The 18,515-nt window shown below is 53.4% G+C and overlaps 1 protein-coding gene across 4 annotated transcripts in view; it reads left to right on the plus strand.

Annotated features, from left to right (window-relative positions):
• The window catches only part of PIP5K1C (phosphatidylinositol-4-phosphate 5-kinase type 1 gamma), a 39,565-nt gene that overhangs the window by 5,435 nt on the left and 15,615 nt on the right, over positions 1–18,515 (plus strand). For all 4 annotated transcript variants that reach the window (XM_032203831.1, XM_032203833.1, XM_032203832.1 and 1 more), the window contains exons 2-5: positions 13,336–13,367; positions 15,664–15,750; positions 16,089–16,219; positions 16,840–16,957. In XM_032203831.1, the coding sequence (XP_032059722.1) occupies positions 13,336–13,367; positions 15,664–15,750; positions 16,089–16,219; positions 16,840–16,957 (368 nt within the window). The remainder of the gene's footprint in view (positions 1–13,335; positions 13,368–15,663; positions 15,751–16,088; positions 16,220–16,839; positions 16,958–18,515) is intronic.

Here is an 18,515-nt window from a genome sequence, read left to right on the forward strand (position 1 = left end):
TTTCCATAGGAGGCAGAGAGATCTGCTCTTGAGCCCAGGTAGCTGTGTTCACGCAGCCATTTGCAGGGCTGGTGTTGGCAGCCACGTACCCCAGGCTCAGCACACGTCGGGTGCTGCCCTTCAGGACGGGCACTTGGGATGCGCCAGGCCCTGCTGTGACCGTGTTAGGATCCTGCAAGAGTAGAATTAACCGGGATCATTTCCTCCCTTTCATTTGCTGCCTGGCAAGCTGCTATTTCCATTGCCAGTTCCACCTTTCTCTCCCCATTGGCGTTGGCTGTGCTCAGCTGCTGCTTCGTTTTGCTGCCCCGAGCGAGTTGAGGTCTGGATCTGCGGGGGCTGGTGACACAGCCTGATGGAATTGAGGGCTGGCATGGCAAACACGGGGAATCTCCAGTAAAATAGCATCGCCTGCGAAGTCACACCCTGTGAGTTCAAACCTGATGTGTGGGCTTGCTTCCAGCCTCCCTGCCCAGGGCTGGGTGCCCACCCCGTGTGCGTGCCATCGAGCGCGGGGTCTGGTGGGGCAGGAAGGATGGGGAGCAAGGAGCTGGGCAGCACTGCTGTTAGACCACGTGTTTAGCGCAGAGGTAACGTGGTTGTCTCACTCTGTTCTCCCTTTCCTGCAGAGTCCCAGCCATGTGTGCTTGGCACAGCCCCGCTTTGCTGTTTTTACCCTCAGAGCGTTTTGTGACCTTTGCAGGCTTTTCTGCCGGTTTCGTACCAAAAAAACAACCTCTCCACCACTGGAGCAAAACAGCAGCAGTTGTGTTTAAGCTAAATGGCTTCAAGGTGTTCCCAATTATGGTTTTTAGGGTGGAATTTCTGACTTGTGGGTGGAACAGATTTGGTTTGAAGGGCGAGTTAATAGCATCCTCCCGAGCTCCTGCCGCCTTACTCGTGTTTTTCTCCGGTTGGAATTGGGCAGCGGTGCAGTTACGGTAACGCCTCAGTCACTGTGCAAGGAGCTGCGTAAACATCTTCCCAAAACTGCTCCTTTCAGCCTGCTGGTGAGGAAGGTTTGGCTTGGAAGGGCCGCATGGTTTTTCAGACATCACTCAGGGCCGTGTGAGCTGAGGTAATTAAGGTCACTTTACATCAATTTGAGAAACTTGAGCGTTAGGTTGGCACGTCGGTGCAGCTCACAAAGCTTTTGGAACGTCTGAGAAATATTTTTATGTAACTGGTAGGTTGGGAAAGATTTGGGGAAGTCTTTCCAAAGCCGAAGACACAGCTCTGAAGGCTGCAAGGCTTGAGGCGGGCTGGGGGCTTGCAGTGGCCGATCTCACCGACACAGCACGTGCTGCTGCTCTCTTGTGGGTCGGCACAAACGGTGGGATCCTGGTGGGTCTGGGGTCAGGCACTGCTGCTCTTCCTCTCTTGGATCCTGCCTGGTTTCAGTGCGTTTCTATACGGCTTTATCAGAGGCCGGGCAGCTTCTGGCCATGCAGAAGCCAAACTTTGCTTAGGTTTTGCCTCTGATGTCCACTGGATCAGGATTTTACTCGAGGTCCTGAAGATCTGAGGGATTCAAGGAAAGCCTTCGGGCTTGGCGTGAGGCCCAGAAACCCAAGTTTCTAGTTTGCAAAGTAAAATGAAGGTGATTAGCTGGAGTCTCTCGCTGCCACCGTCTGGGTGGCCTGGTTTCCTTTTGCAGAGCGCCTCGTTGGGGCGAGGGGGAAGGTGAAGCTCATGGTGCTGAACTGCGGGCAGAGGGGAGGCTCTGGCACGAGGCAGAAGCGGTTTTGTTTTGCTGACCCCTCTGAAAGGCGAGGGAAAACTTGTCTGTACCTTAATGCTTGCTTGATCCCTGCTGGTGCGTTCAGCAGCACAAGCAAAACGTTACCAAAGCCTCTAGCGCAGGCAGGGTACAGCTGCTGCAGCACTTCTCTCCCTGTAGTCTCTCTGATGGACCAAATTCCGTGGACTTTTCAAGGCAGAATTGCCCATTGCAGCATTTTCCAAAGGGAGGCAGCTGGCTGAAATCACCACCTTCCCCAGCGCGTCCAGAGAGGCTTTGCACCGGCAGCCGCTGGGGTTGGGGGCTGATGTGAAACTCGGGTCCCTCCAGTTTCCTGGGTTTTGCCCTATTTTTTGTCTGCATCCCATGCATCCCCACGCCAAGAGGAAGAGGGATGCAATCGGGAATCTCTGTGAGGGCAGCTGCAATACCTGAAACCACCCAAAATGTCCCTGGTAAATCAGTGGCTCTGAAACGACAGCTCTCCCTCCGTGCAGCCTCGGTGCCGCTCTCGCCATCTGTCTGGGCGCGTGGTGATGGGGGCAGCGTACAAAACGCAGGGTTTGCTGGCAGAGAAGCAAGCTATAGAGATGTAAAACAGGCCCGAACTTCAAAGCTGGAACGAAGGCAGCAGAAAATGAGAGCGTCTCGAAGCTGTGCCTGTCGGCGCCGAGTGCCGTGCGCTGCGTGACAGCGCGAGCACTGCCCAGGTGGGACCCGGGCATAAGGCAAAGGGGGGCCCGTGGGTGCTGGTGGGCTGTGGGCTCAGATAGCACCTGCCAGGGGATAATTCTCGTGTTTGTAAGGACTGCTTGTTCGGTGATCAGGGCTGAAATCTGGAAGAGCAGCCATTTATTCATTTATTCTTCCTTTATTACTTTCTTTTTTCCCTGTAATGCTAACTTATGTCCCAAGATAACTTTTTCTAGGGGATGCAGATTGTGCTGCGTTCGATTTTTCTAGTAACAGTTTATAAAGCCTCTGCTTGGGAGAAGCTGAAATGTTAATTCCTTAAAGGTGCTTTTCTGATGCGTGTGCTGCTTTTAATCCCAGAATACTTCCGCTCAGGCCGGCATCTCTTCGGGTTTAAATTCATTTGGATGGAAGAAAAATGATGACATGGTCTTTCTCCACCTCGGTCTCCGAGGGCTGGCTGTTTGTTTTCGTTTCGGTGCTAAGCAGGAGTCCCTGGTGGATTAACTATCTGGGACGCTCCGCCGAGAGCCAGGCTTCCAGCCCGGTAATGCCAGGAAATGCTTATTAAAGCAAATGAGAAGCTGAAGGAGCGAGCACCCTGAAATTGCTACCTGATTTTTGTGGCTCCTTCGCTGCCCAGCCCCGGCGTTTCTCATGTATAACCCTCAGAGCCCTGACAGCGGTGGGGCTGTGTCTGTAAAGTGAGACCAAGACCAGGCAGGGCACTCGTGTTTTTTGGACAGCCGCGCCCGGATCCGTTTCCCTGGAACGCAGTGAACTCGGTTGCCCGTTGTGTGCCAGCTCCAGAGGTGGTCAATACGGGCTGGTGTTAAATCGAGGAGCCTCCAGGGATGATCTGCTGATGGCGTGCCCTGCTTGGCAGGGCTCTGGCTGCTGCTCAGAGCCTGGTTTGGGAGGAACTGATGCCTGCAAACTGCTCTCGTGTTGGTGGGAAGGCAAGTGTAGAGACTGAGGGCTCCTAACTGATCTCAGGGAGGTCAAACGGCTTCTCCAGCTCCCAGGACTGAAAACCCAAAGAGTAATTTTATTCTGAGTGTTTCTTCTTTTTTTTTTTTTTTTTCCTAAACTGAAAGCCAGGAGGAGGAGAAGGCTGGGAATGACCAGCATGCAGAGCAAAATGTCACCTGGAGAGGCGAGGTGGGTTTTTCGCACCATCCAATAAAAACAAAACTTAAATGCAGATTTTCTCTGAGGTGGGGTGAAAAACTACTGAATTGGTAACAACGCGGGGCTCTCCAAGGGCTGTGGGAGGACAGGATGAGACGTGCCTGAATGGCAGCTGCTCGTCTAAAGGAAAAACGAAGAGATTACCGGCAGAAGTGGCAAGTGCTGCCTCTTACTTCGTGTTTTCTATTAGAGCTTCTGCTTTGGGTTGCTCTGACTTGCCAAGACAGCGGTCTCCATATGTCCTTTGCCTTATGGTTGGCCTTTAAGTTCTGGCAAAACTGAGGCACACATCTCAGCAAAGAGGAACTGGAGAAGCGTTGTCCCTGCTCGGAGCATCAGACCCCTTCGGCTCAGCCATGGCCATCGTTGAACGACCTCGCCGTGCCCCCCGGCTGGCTCTGCTTCCTCAGAGCTGCCTTTGGCTCTTCCCACGGACATCCATCAGCTCCGAGCCTTTCGACTTGCATTTTGCTGCGCTTTGTGCAAATAACTCCTGGAAGTCTCAGCTATGACAGCGGAGGAGCCCTGCTGCTTGGTGGTGTGCGAGAAGATTGCTGGGCTGGGAGCTGGGGAAGGAGAAGCTGAACTGGTGGGACTTCTTACCTGGGGTTTTACCTTCCCTGCTGAGAGCTGTTCAGGAGCTGTCAGCCAGCAGCACTGCCCGTTTCTTTTTCTTCCTCCCACCCCACAACACACACCACTGCCATACGGCTCAGCTCCTGCAGGTCTCTGCCGCCTGAGCTGGGAGCAGGAACCCAAACCTCCCCCGTGTGCTGTGGGGTCACCGTGTGATGTTTGCTCGGCTGACTCCTCGGTTTCTCCCCAAACCCAGGAGCAGTCCGTGCAGTCCCAGCTTCCTCCAAGTTGGGAGCAGCGTGTGTGTGGCTGATGTGTGTTGTGGTGTTAAGGTTCAGGTGCACGGCTTCGTTTCAGGCTTTACTGAAGTCTTGGTGAGCAGTTTTAAAGCTCCTGAAAGACATTTTTTACAAAACCGTGTGGTTCAGAAGTGGTGGGCTTTGGTTCACTCAATGCTGCTGTCTTCAGTTTCTGTTTTCCATACCTATTCCCCATAGAGGAGCCCCAGTTTTCCCCTGTACCAGGCAGAAGCTGAGTGAAGCCCCGAGATGGGCTCAGCATCAACTTGTTCACGGTTCAGGACCGGTTCAGGACCTGCGAGACAAGAAGTTTTCCCAGTTGCACCTCAGATTTGTGCCTGCTGAACGTGGTCCTCTCAGCACGTGTGTCTTGGGCTCTCCCCAGGTGTGCTCATCTGCAGCCCGATGCTCCCCGCGTCCACCTTTGTGTTCAGCGAGCTCCTGCTCTGCCTGTGCTTAGGGTGCGTACCTGTGCTTAGGGTGGAAGAGATCTTGCTCTCAAACGAGGAAATAAAAGGCTGGAGCTGCTCGTCGTTATACAGCAGCAGCAAGTGCCTGGCTTGGCCTCCCAGTGCAGATGCTCCTGGCTGGGCTGGAGAAGCTGCTTCCCTGCCCTGGGTCGTGAGCCAGCTGCAGACCCGTGCCAGGAGGAGCCTCTTGGCCACGTTGTGCTTCCCAGCATCAGAGGAGGCTGTCCCTGATCTCCAGCGTAATGCAACGGCGACGTCCCTGCAGCCCAGCACAGGCAGCAGGTTTCCTTCTTGCCTTCTAGGCCCGTCTCACCTATTTGTATTTATGCCAAGCTCTAGAAGTCTTTTCAAAAGCTTTGTTGATTTTTATTTTCTCCAGGTTACTTATTTTCAGCGAGTAGCTGAGTCACTGGCTGCCACGCCACGGCCAGGCTCCCGGGGAGAGAAGAGGCTGGTTGCTGAAACTTGGAGTTAGGGATTTTGGCAGCACACTTCATCTTTTGAGCTTGTCCTGCCGTGGCTTGTTTTGTTCCATCTGTTCAGGTGCCTTTGTTAGAGCAGAGCGGGAGCATCAGACCAAAACACTCCGGTCACAGAGAGCACAAGTGGCCGTAACAAGGTGAGAAGAGAATGGGGTGGCGAGCAGCAGTTAAATTCATTTTTAACCTGCAGTCCCCCGCACCTTGCAGCAGCAGTTTTCTCCCTGGAGGCCTTCCCTTGGCCTCACGGTGTGGGGACGCGGTCTGATGGAGCTGCTGCTGTCGGTGAGGTTTGCTCACAGCCACGAGGTGAGGACCAGAGCGTTGGTGCCTCCTCGTTCTGGGGCTGTTGGCTGTCCAGGATCCACCTGCAGGAAAGGATTTGTGGTGTCTGGGATGGGTTGAGCAGAGCTTGCCCTACAAGGCAGGCCAGCCTCGGGGCTGCTGGTGGGCTTGGGTGGGTTGTGTGGAGCCACGTAGAGAGGATGGAGGTGGTGCTGGGGAGCAGCACAACGCCAGCCAGACCTGGCCTTCAGCCACACGCGAGTCGGCATCGTTAGTGTTGTGTGAGGCCAAGAAATCTGATCGCTCGCTGCCTGGCGGGCTCGGATGAGACCTGCACACAGCCTGAGCCCTTGGAAGTTCTCCTTGTTACAGCAGCAAAAGCTCAGGTTTGTACGGACGCAGAGACCCGGAGTGAAGACGCGCCAGCGGTACCCTGTTCCTATCCCATCTGTGGAATTGCGGGTTTTTCACAGAATCACAAAATCATCTAGGTTGGAAGAGACCTCCAGGATCTTTGTCAACTCGAGGGCCGTGCCTGTTATCCCTGCCGGGGGGACGTGCTGTCGTGGGGCTGTGTCCCACACCGAGCTCAGAAAGCAGTCAGGTCTGGAACCGTGACCTGCCACTTCTGCCTTTGAAACCTGGGTCTGAAACCAGCAGAAATTGCAGGTGTCTCCCCTTTCCTCTCCCACCCAGGCCTTGTCCTCGGCACCGTGACACCGAATCCGTGTCCCTCGCAGTGCCCGGGGAAGGGGGGCTCGCTCCACCTGGTGCCCGCGGCCCGAAGGACTTTGTGTCAGTGACGCACGCTGTGCGCGACCCCGTTCTGAAATCCCCTTTTAGTCTTCGGAGTTTGAGCACCCCAGGAAAATCTCTGTCAAGTGACATTAGCAGGAGTGGAATTAAACCTTAGAGGATTTAGCCGAGCAGCTTTGGCTGCAGAGTAGATCAGGAAATAGCCTGCTCCTTAAAACTCCAGGTGCGTCTTCAGGACGGCTCGGGAAGGGTGGCCCTCGGGCAGCTGTGTGCCCTTTGGCCAGGGCTGCCTCTGCTTTTGGGGCTTTTGGGGTTTGCTCCTGGTTGTGGTGCCGAGCTCCCGCAGCCTTAAAGCTGTGCTCTCTGTGTAACTTCTGCGTGTCCTGGCTTTGGGGTGGGCCGTGATTGGGAACTTTGGGGCAGGTTTCTTTACTCGCTGTGACTGTATTAATGGACTTCCACCTCTTCTAAAAGGTCTGAAAATGGGGTGTGTGGGGAAAAAAATGGGAGGGAGATACCTTTCTTAATTTAGCCTGGAAATAATTCCCGGCAGTAAACGAGCAATGGGACGAAGCTCTGTCAAGTAACACGGACAGGGAGGTGCTGTGAAGTGGTGCAAGCCATGAACAGCCTGGGAGGGATTCCCAGCTCGGAGCACTGAGAAAGGGCTGAGGGCTGAGGTGGGGGACAGACTGATGTCTCCTATAACCCAAATTCCTGAGCTCTCGGTGTCTGCTGGGCTGATGTCTGATGGTGCTCAGGGGACAGGGGCGAGCTCTGGACTGAGCCCTTGTGCTGTGCTGCCTTGTGCTCCTGCGGCCTGGGTGGGGAAACGGCTCTCCGGGGCCTTGTGGCTGTAGAAAACCACATCTAAAGCAGCAAAGGGTGGTTGGTGGTGGCCGCACGGGGACCAGCACTGCATTCAGGTCCCTGTTTTTGTGCCGCAGCACAGCTTGGGAGGACGTCAGGAGAGAGGTTCTGCCTCCTCTTGCCTTTTCACTCCAAGCTACAGCTCCGCTGCCGGCTGGGACCTCTGCTGGGGGATGCAGGGCTCGTCCTGCCCCGAGCCGAGGCTGCTGGATGCCACAGCTCTGCTGAGCGACCCGAAGGAACGTGGCTTCAAAGTGCCGGCCTCTGATGGGCTGGCTCTAAATTGGCGTCGTGGTTTCGCTGCTGGGTGTCGGGGGCGCAGGGAGCTGGCTCCGGCCTGGGTGCGCTTCCCGGCGCGCCGCTTGCCGCCTGTAATTAATCCTAATCAAGCTTTGCTCTGCATTCAGGCAGGCAGACTCAGGCTTGAAGGCCGCAATAAGGAGCGGAGCCGGGGGCTAGGAAGAGGCCGGCGTCCCCGCCGCAGCTGCCGGCTGCCGACCTTGGGCACGTCTCGCCCGCTGCCCCGCGGGGAGGGCGCCCGGACGTGCCGGGGAGCGCGTTCTGCTCGCTCCTCCCGCCACCGGCGGCGTGGAAGGCGGCAGGAACACCGCGTTCAGATAAGGCTGCACCTTTCCCACCCAGCAGATGCGAGCCCGAGCGTCCCACTGGATTGCATAATTACAGCGTGGAGCCGAGCGGCTGCAGCCTTTTTCCGCTGTTGGGCGTCAGCTGTTGTGTGCGCGCTGCTCTTGATGAGGTTTTTGTTTTTGCTTTGTTGTCAGATGTGTCACACGGTTCGGGGTAGGCGCTCGGAAATTGTACTTTTTTTTCTGCGTGCAGCTGATCCGAGACAAGGAAACAAATCAGTTCCTTTTAAATTTCATTTCCCCTGTCTTGTCCTGCTCGTTCCCCGCTGTAATTGGGCTTCCCTGCTGCAAGCACATTTTGGTTAGCTGTCAGGGGAACGTTCCGGCAGGGCACGTCCTGGCTCAGCACTCCGCATCCCGAGGAGCTGATCCCATCCGGCACCCGGGCAGGAGCACGTTGCCTCCCGCTTGTGCCCGGCCTCCTGCTCTGGGGTAAATGGGTTATTTCTGAGGCAGGAGGAGTTTCTGCATAAAAACTTTTATTAAAGAGAAAAGCAAGGGCTGGGTGTCTTTGGTGCTCGAGGAGCTCAGCTATGGAAGTGCCCGGGGAGGGAGGCAGGGAGCACATTATGTGTGCCACCTCAGTGCCCCGAGGCCCCGTCCTGCTGCCCCGGTACATTAAGCTCTCTCCCTTAATTTGTACAGGCCCTGCTGTTCCTTTCCCTGATGAGTTTGTGCTCAAGTAAACGAGACAAAGAGCATGGGGAAAGCGTGGGGCATGGCGATGGTGCAGCAGAGCACGGTGTGTGACCGCCAGCATCCTTCCCCCCCAGCGGGGCTGGTTCCAGGGGGCTCCAAACGGCAAAGGGAGGTGTGGGGAGGCGCAGGACCCCGGCCCTGGGTGTCGAGGAGGGATTAGATGGGATTGCTGATCTCCGGCTTTCGATGCTGGCGCAGTGTGATGCTGCTGAACGCCAGCGTTTCGGCTCCCTGTGAAGAACTGTTGGGCTTTGGATGGGGTCTAAACCATCCTGAGGGATTCGTGTTGGTGTCAAAGCTTGCGTTGCTTTTCTAAAGCTCTTACAGACTCCATCCAACAAGCGGAATTTATCTCAGATTGCTTCATTTTCCTTTTCATTGCTCCAAGCTCTCCAGCAGCACCCTGCGCACTGCAGGCTCTGAAAGCAGCCGGGTACAGCTCCTTGGGAAGAGACCCTGCATCGCAGGGGGAGCAGCCGCCACACCTCCTCTGAGCATCTCATGCATCCTCTGGATGCTTCTCATCCCAATCAACCGGTGCTGTCACGCGGGGAGGCAGCGTGTGAGGCCCGAGCAGGTCACCCTGGGTGCCTGGGGCGGGCAGGCTGCAAGCAGCTGCCTTCTCAGGGTGACTGCGGAGCCCTGCTGCTGCTCCTGGGGTTTCTCCTCCACCCTGCTCATCGCCCTGGTCCCAAGTGCTGCTCGCTGGGACCCGGAGCCGTGCAGTTTGGGTGCAAGAAGTTGAGGGGCTGCTCCCTGCTGGCCGGGTTGCCCTTCCTTCCACACCACCCTGGCTGGCTGCGTGCCGGTTCAGGCGCCGCTCTGAGCCGCGTCGAGTTTTCTGGCATCTTCTCCGAGTCGCTTTTTTGTTTCCTGAACTTCAATTTTCTCAGCAGTCCCTTATGGAGAGTAACAGCTGTCTCTCCTGACGGATGTGTTTTGCTTCCAGCCTGTCTCTCCGTCTTTCTCCCGCAACGCATCTGCTCCATGCACACAGCCTTCGCCGCGCACAGCTCGTGCCCTAGCCCTCTCCCCGCAGGATGCGGGTCCCAGCCCGATCCCACCATCAATCCTCGCACCCTGCCGGCAGCCTTCCCCTCCTCTTGTCCCAGCGGGTTGCTCAGGTGGCTCGTGCCCTCTTGCTCTTCGTCAGATGAGTGTGAAATCAGACCCAGACCTCCGGAGACATTTGGGGGGGCTCTCCAGAATCTCCCAGCTTCCAGCCGAAGAGCTGGCGTGGTGTTTCTATTCCCGATGTGTTTTTAGTTGCAGTCACCGTGTGTATCTCCCAGTAAACAACTGAAGCTTTTATTGAAGATGCAGCAGCCTCTCTGCTGGGCAGAGGAGCCCAGATAATTTCACCAGCTATTCGAGTCTGCTCCCACTGCTTCTCCAGTGCATACTGAAGCATTAAATATTTATAAGTTATAAATGTTTGTGTGATTATGCATATGTCTTACAAAGAAGTCTGCTCTGTCAGGTCTTACATAAGAGCTCTGCTTGGTTGTTTGTAAACTTCCTTAGGAAATTCTTCTTCAGTGGCTGGAATCACCAGCTTTAGCTGGTTTTGAGAGATCCTAGGGACTGTTTACTTGGCTTTATTTTTTAATTTATTCTCTGCGCATGAGTCAAACTTGAAACCCATGTTTTTACCTTAAACTCAGTATAGGTCACGGGCAGCAAGGACCAGATCTTCTGGTTTTTGGGAAGCTTTGCTTTTAGGCCTGAAGGATTGGTGAATTTTCAACTTTCTGACTTCGGGCATCACTTGTGTGTCCCAGCTGGCAGCACCTAGAGAGGCTGGGGGATGCAGGAGCCGCTGTGCTCCCGACCCTTCACTGCTGAGGGTGATGAAGCTGGTGGATGTACACGAGGCCCCTGCCCACCCGTCGTGTGCCGCTTACTGGGAGTGAGAGGTCAAGAGGATGTAAACGGGGGCGAGGGGCCTAAAGATGCCTGAACAACTTGTTGGCACAACACATTGCACGAGAAGAGGGACGGGTTGTCTGATCCTGTGGAGGCTCAGGTTCTTCTGGAGGGGTAGAGCTAAATCCAGAGAAATCAGAGTTTGGGGCACGGAGGGGTTTGGGGAGTCCCCTCCCTGCCCGCGGTGCGTGAGCACCCTGCTGGGATGGACACCCAGCTGCGGCCATGGACAGAGGTGTAAGGAAAAAAAACAGGTGTTAAATCAGATGGGAATGGCCTGGCGTTACAGCTGAAGCTCTGAGGGGCAGCACGTGGGTCTGCATGGGGTCGAACAGAAGCGGTGTGAGGGTGAGGAGAGGAGCTGAAGGCAGCAGGGCAGGCGCGCGTGAAGCACCACCAGCGCCCAGAGCTGCGCTTCCATCCCCAGCTTCTCCTTCTGGAGCTGCTCCTCACGCTCCTGAGTGCCCCCTTGTTAAGCTGCACCAAATCGGATAAGAATCATTTCAATTAGCTTGCTAAGTATTGAAACTTCCCCCGGCAGAGCTCCGCTGCCCCGCAGACCCGAGCGCCAGCTCTCGTGGCTGTGTATAACCCCGAAGCTGGAGCTAAATCAGTTTTTGCAAGGCCATCTGTCAGCTTGTTTGAGACGAGCACAGCCGAGCACCGTGTGCTGAGGACCCAGCGGAAGATTTTTTTTCATTTTCTGCCTAGACGGGTTGATTTCATAAAGCCGATTTTTCTCTTTGGAGAGGTTTTGCTGGTGATGCCCTTGGCCACCTGAAGCATCGTTCCTCCTGACAACCCCTGGCTCTCGCCCCAGCACCCTCCCTGCGAGCACGCCGCCGGTGTTGATTCCACACTTGGTACGTGTACAGCAGCAGACACTTACAAGCTGAGAACGAAAGCAGCTTGTGGTAATTATCACAAAATTAAAGATAATCTCCTGCTCTGGAATTGTGACAAAGTGCAGAAAAGAGATTACTGCGGCTCGTCAGCAGCGTGGGGCAGTCGGAGAGCAGAGCAGCCTGCGCCGTTCCCAGCTGATGCATTGCTCAGCGGGGAGCTCCCAGTGCCCTGGCTCCCCTGCCTTTGCTGGACTTCGTGTTGAATGACCTTAAAATCATTTGTCCTAGGCCCAAGATCTAATTTCCAGCTCAGGACCCAAGCGTGCGTTGTGCAGTGTCTGAGCTGGCGATGCCCAGCGGCAGCGATTCTCCGAGCTGAGCCACGGTGTGGTCCCGGGGTGATGGGAGATTTCACCACCAGAGAGACAGAGGCAGGCAAAGCCTGGGGTCGGGGGGCTCACATTGCTGGGGGCTTGCATTGCTGACTGCTGAAAACACCCCGTGGACGTGCCCTGTTTGCATTGGGGCATCCCCAGTTTGCCCAGGCCCGTGAGATAACCTCAGCGCTTCTGCCTGAGCGCGATTCCATCTCCCCTGTGCCTGCCAGGGGTTTTTGTTGGTTTTATTCTGCTTCCCACTCGAAATGTTTCCTGAAATATACCCGAATCGCTGTTCTCAGCTGCAGAGCAGCGTGCTCTCTTACGCCTCACTTCTTGCTCAGGTTCCTTTGGAAACAAGCCCTGAAGCATCTCGGCTTGTGTTTTAGGAGGGCGAGCGGTTGCCCCGGTTAAACCATCCTAAATCCTCTTTGGCCAGCTGGGGAGATGCTGAAGTAGCAGAGCCTTGGGCTGGTTCCTCCAGGGCTTTCCCTGCTCTCTATCCTGAAGGACTGGACACCTCCCACTGCCCCCAGCTCGAGCAGATATTCCTCTCGAGCTGGAGGGCTCGTGTGCCGACAGGCGCTTGTGTAACCCACCCCTCTCCCTAAGTGGGGAACGGTCAAGGGCTCATGAAGAGCCCCGCTTCTGCACGGCCACAGCTCTCGAGTTTTGCTCCCTGGCCTCTTGCAAAACGAAGCCCCTGCTGCAGGCCTGCAGGTTGCACAACCTCCTCCTGGGCGGGCAGCTCCTCGCCTTCCTCAGCAGCTCCAGGTCCTCGCTCCTGTTCCTGAGGGGCTTGGGCTGGAGCCGCAGGACCCGTGTGTGGCTTCGCTGCTTCCTCCCCGGTCACCAAACTCCTCGCAGCGCTCGCCACGGCTGGGGCAGGGGAGCAGAAGCTGGCCTCGTGTCGGAGGAGGGCTGTGGGTTATGGCTTGGTGCTTCCAGCTCTGGTCACGTATCTGAAAGCTTCAGGCAAAATGCTGGTTTTTTTTGCCGTTCGCTGTAATGGAGAAGTGGTGGCTTCTCCCAAAGGCAGGGGTAGAAATAAATGATGGATTTGATTTTGTGATATATTTGGACCTCGTGTTCTATAAATAGGTTCAATTATCGATATGCTTTGTCAAGGGCCTTCTGAGAGGCTGGAAAACAGCTCCGTAAGTGTCTGGGCCACTGTGTGTAACCGCCTGCGGCGTGGCGTGGGCCTGTTGCTCGCAGTGCAGCAGGGATTAGGAAGAGCTCTGTACTGAAACCTCAGGGAAAAAAATATTGCTAGGAAAAATGGTGCACCTTTGTGCTGCTATAAATTGGGTGAACCCAATAACTTCAGGTTCCTGCGCTACTGAAACTGAAAACCGAGCAAAAGCAGCTGCTTTAAAGGCTTTCCAGCTTGCTTGAAGGAACAAAGCATTAGGCTATTGTCTGAGTAGTTTTAATCTCATGTGACTACTTTTACTAATGCTCTCCCTTTTTCTCCTCAGGTCTGGCACCAAAGAAAGCAGCCATCACTGAGGTGAGATGCTCTTGAAAATCGTGTGCTGAGAAATGAGAACGCAGAGCTCTTGAGAATGCCTCCGCATGACTTTTTTGAACAGGGCCAGGTTTTAAAATACATTTAAGTTTACTGAGAATTTGGTATTGGTAAGGTTATTTGGGAGACAGAAAATTAATGGCAGCTCTCTGGTGTCTGTGTGTTGGTGTGACCACAGCCACAGAGAAATGGGAAGGGATTTTGCCCTCCCTGTGGCCAGTTTGGGCCGTGGCTCCGTGACATCTGCCTGTGAGAGGCTGGATCTGGCTGGGGACACTTCTTCCATACCAGCACCTGGAGCTCCTCCTGTCTCCAGATGGAGACTCCACATGTTGGGCACCTCCAGGGCTCTGTGTTGGGTCTCGTCCCCTTTTGGGAGGGGGCAAGGTGGCTGTAAAGTAGGGAGCCCCGAGGTGGGAGCATCTTGAGGGGCTGATTTTCTGCACATCTCCAGGTCTCAGGTTGCTGAATCACTGGTACCTTCTGGAGCAAAACTCTTCACAGTTGGCAGCAGGGAATCTGGTGGGAGGATCTGTGGCTGAAAGCTGTTCCCTGAAGCCCACACTTGTGGTTTAGGGCACCGTGTTCAAATGGTTTTTGTTTTATATGATTTTCTGACATAGCCCTTCATATTTCTCACCTGAGATGCTGAACGTTAGTATACATGAATAGAAAACTCTTCCCCTAAGCTGCCAGGAATGTGGCACTTAATTCCTTTTGACTGCTCAGAAATATGCGTAGTAGAAAACTCAAATCCTGTAAAAGATAATTGCTTTTTTCAACACGCAAATAGCCCCCCTCTTTCTTTCCCTGGAAATGCAGTAGAAGTAGAGTGAGGGGCTGTGAAAGACTTCAGTCGCTGATTTTCATACAGCAGTGATTTCCTAACCAATGCCCACCTCTGTTAATGCTTTGAGGATGGTGATGAGCCACAAGGAGAGGTGGGACAGTGCAGCTTGGGCTTGCGTGTAAGAGGATGCAGCTCCCTGGTTCGAAGCTGCAAGGAAATCTTTGCTGCTGATCACACCTCCTTGGAGAAGGAGTGTTTGGATGCGAGCTCGGCTGTGCTAAATGTTTAGAACAGAGTAGGAAGTGAGGCTCTGAAGGAGAAATCAGGCTGCCCCTTAGTTGCAGAAGTACAGGCAGCCTGTCCAGAAATAGCTGCAAGCTCCTGATTAGAAGCTAAAACACAAAGAGCTTCTGTAGTCTGAACAAAATTATACACTGTCTGCTGTAGACATCAGTTCTGAGAGATGACTGTGTGCAGCGCTTAGAGAGAGAGCGATATAATGTTGTCACTTGGGAAATGACCTTGGGTCTCGCTGCACGCTGCTTAAAGTGCATCCAAGGCCTGGCTGTTCCGTAATGTAACAAAACCCCAAAAGTCTCTGGTGCTCGCTGACCGTCGCAGCTATCTGATGGGCTCTGCGGTGCTGGGGCAGCGGGCAGCAGGTGGGACACTGCCCCGTGGCACAGCAAACAAGTCGCAGCCCTGGGGCTGCATCAGGAGCTGTGTCCAGCCTCACCAAACGTGGTCACATCAGGTGGTAAGGGTACAGCTGCCGTCTGCTCCCTCCTGGATCAGCAAAAAAGGCCTGGATGGACTCAGAAGTAGAGGTGGAGATGGGGTAGGAGGAGATTTCTTCTCCCTCTGAAGTGCTGGCAGCCCTACAGCATTTCTGTAGACTCTGCAAAACTTCAGGAAGAGCTGTTTTTGCAGTTCACCCTGTGTGGGCTTGTCCTTTGAACTGTTAACAAATGAGATCTTGCTTAAATGGATTATCTCCGTGTGAACACAGGAGTGGGGTTGCGTTATCCGTGTTATCCGCCTTTTATTTCTCAAGTCAAGTGTGAGGCGTTGGTATGAAACCTGAGGGCATGGGATTTTTCAAAAATATGCTTCTCGCAGTTTGATTTAATACATCCCTATTTTTAATCGATGAGAAACCAAAGGCAAGCAACCGGGGAATCCTGGCAGCTGGGAGGCAACGCTGACCTTTCCTGGCTCAGGGTCTGTGCCCCGTTAGTAGTGAGGGTGTCGGGTGGAGCGGCTGGGTATTCTCACCCCTCCTGTCTTGAAGGATGAATAAATAATTCAGACAGCCTTGTTAAAAGCTTGCCAGTGCCAATTAGACCTGGTTGCAGATTTTTCCACAGTAGTAGTGATCGCTCCATCCTTTATGGTCGTGGTGATGTGATCCAGCCTGTGCTGTTCTGCCTGTTGGTGTCAGCCGGGTCACCTGCTCTGCTGGGAAGTCACCGTGCCCTTTCGTTGCAGGGACCATCGCTTCCAGGACAGCCCGGCCAAGGAAAGAAGATAGGCCATCGAGGTGTTGATGCTTCTGGTGAAACCACTTACAAAAAGGTTTGGTTTTGGGGTGTGGGAGGGCGGTAGCGATGTCAGTGGTAGGCTGAGAAGCTGGGGCCAGGAGTAGAAATGGCACAGCTGAGCTTTCCTGGTTTAGTTTGTTAATAGCTACCAATCTGATTTAGCTTTTATGCAGCACCCTTGGACTGTGTAGTCTTGTAAACTACAGACCTTCTGAATTCACCTATTCAGGAGTCAGCTGAACTTGTTTAGCGGTGTATGCTGCTCAGGATGACCCAATGGAAGTCACAGACTTGGCTGTATTGTAATACAGGGAATATTTTTGTTCTAATCTGCTGGGAAATGCTCACTGATGGCTCTTTCCTTTCTGCCAGACCACTTCATCCACTCTGAAGGGGGCCATCCAGCTAGGGATTGGATATACTGTCGGCAATCTGAGCTCCAAGCCGGAGAGAGATGTCCTGATGCAGGACTTCTACGTGGTGGAGAGCATTTTTTTCCCGAGGTAAAGGAGACAGGGAAACAAAATGGACGGATGATTTATTTCTTTTCCTCTCGCTGATTTTTCAAGAGAGCTTCCATCTGTCTTTAGATCACAGAGATGGATGCTCTGAATGTTTTAAATATGCATCTATTTCATACAAACATAGCAGTGGGAAGTGTTAGATTCCGCAGAACACTGACTTGCAAGGAAGCACAATGTAAGGTACAGTGCTGTATGGCTGGGTTTGTTAGTCTTGCTGTGTGCTTTCTTTCTACCTGTCTGTAGAATTTTTATCTCAAACACGGTATAATTTCAAGGGGGAAGCTCATTCTGGGAGCTCTTTAACTCTCTGTAACAAATCTCATGAAAGCTATGTTCCCTGTTAAATGCATTCAGCTTTACAAGCGGCTATTCCTTGCAGTCTTTGGAAATAGGTTTTGGCAGATAATTTTAAACCGACTTTCCTGTTGTTCTGCCACAGAAGAAAGCTGTTTTGTTATGGGTGGCTTTTTTTCTTTTTTTGTTCCTAAGAGGTATTTTTGCAAGGCTCAGTTTCATATACAGCAGCCTCGATGTGGCTGTACCCATCTGTCGAATGGTGATACAAAGGGTCACTCATCTGTTATGTCTGTTTTGTGCAGTGAAGGAAGTAATCTTACCCCGGCTCACCATTACGCTGACTTCAGGTTCAAAACCTATGCACCAGTGGCTTTTCGGTACTTCCGAGAACTCTTTGGGATTCGTCCAGATGATTATTTGGTATGGATATATTTTTCTGTCTTCCTTATTTTATTCGAGATGATCTGGAGCAATACAGCAAATCTGCCCCTAAATCAAGGCTGTCAGCTCCTCTTGCCTAAAAGGGACAGAGAAGAGCCAAGGAATCTCTCTGATCCCAGCAAGGAGTGGGAACAGGCTGTGGCTTTAGGGGGTTCTGTTTTGGAGGAGATCCAGTGACCGTCCCAGTAAGAGCAGCACCACTCAGCCAAAACCCTCGTTTGCTCAGAGGTAGCTGTTAGCTCACACTGGAGGGAGAGGAAATGATCTGCTTTAAGTGTGTGCTGCTAAGCTGGGTTACGGGGTTCCCTCTCTTGCTGGTGGTGACAATAACTTGCTGTGTTTACAAGCAAAAGGGGTTTGTGTTCGGCTGGGTGCAACCCTGTAATGTCCCCTGGGGCTCTGAGGACAAAGACGGGAATTTGTCCTTGTGCACTCACTTGAGAACTATGTGAATGTAGCTATGTTAATCATCTTATGAAGACGGAATAAAACACAGCTTGTTCTTGTGCTCAGAAAGCTCCTTGGAGCTGTTTTCTAAACTACCTAGTAATACAGGCTGGTGAGGCTTGGAGTGCACTGGGGTTGAATTTGGTCCCCCTGCATGTTTGTGACACCCCGCTCTTTGGAGCAGGACACTTGTGGAACTGGGAAGGAGGACACATTAAATGAGTGCATGCCCTCCCCCTTCGGATAGCCATTTTTTTCTGACTTCAGCAGTAGGCAGGGGTAACCATAGCTGAAAACACACAAGAAGAAACAAGTCTGTGCCATTGCACGGCTTGACAGTAACGGCGCTCCCCATCTGTGCCATCTGAGATAATGCTGGCTGATTTGATGAGTGGCTCAAAACCCGGGTGAGGCAAAGAGCCTGCCTCAGTTGCAAAGGTCACAGCTCTGATTTGTTGCTTCTGTTTCCCCTGATTCTCTCTTGCCTGCCACAGCAGCAAATGCCTTTAATTATGCATGAGATAATTAACTTGATAAAGTCTTGGATCATTAATCTGAGCAGTGCTGAAAGCTGTTTTCAGTGTGTAATGATGAGCATTTAATTTATTGCTCTGATTATGGCCCTTACGTACCCCTACCTTCCTCTCCCCATCCTACCTCTTGCTGTGGCAGCTCTGACACGAGCTGCCCTGAACCTGCTCAGCCTACGCAGATACCCTGGGGTTGGTCCCTCGCTGCAAAGTGCACGTCCACACTTCTGCTTTCTATTTCTCTGCAGCTGCTAGGCATGTCCTCAACCGAGGACCTGCTGTTTGCATCCTGTTATCTAGCAATGTCCTCCCGATGCGGCACCCCCTGCTGTTCTTAGCGCTGATCCCTCTCCTTGTTTGGACACCTGGTCTCATCCTTTTCATGCGTTTCCAACAGATTGGGGGTGAGATGTGGCTGTAAAACACATCTGTAGCAGGGGAGCACGAGGGCAGAGGAGGCTGCTGAGAACAGCCAGTGCATCGTGTTCCCTCCAGCACGGAGATACGCGGTGCCCTCAGCAGACTGTCATGTCTCTTAAAATCCTATCTTTCTGTCTGCG

This window comes from Aythya fuligula, chromosome 26, assembly GCF_009819795.1.
Source record: "Aythya fuligula isolate bAytFul2 chromosome 26, bAytFul2.pri, whole genome shotgun sequence".
Lineage (NCBI taxonomy): Eukaryota > Metazoa > Chordata > Aves > Anseriformes > Anatidae > Aythya > Aythya fuligula.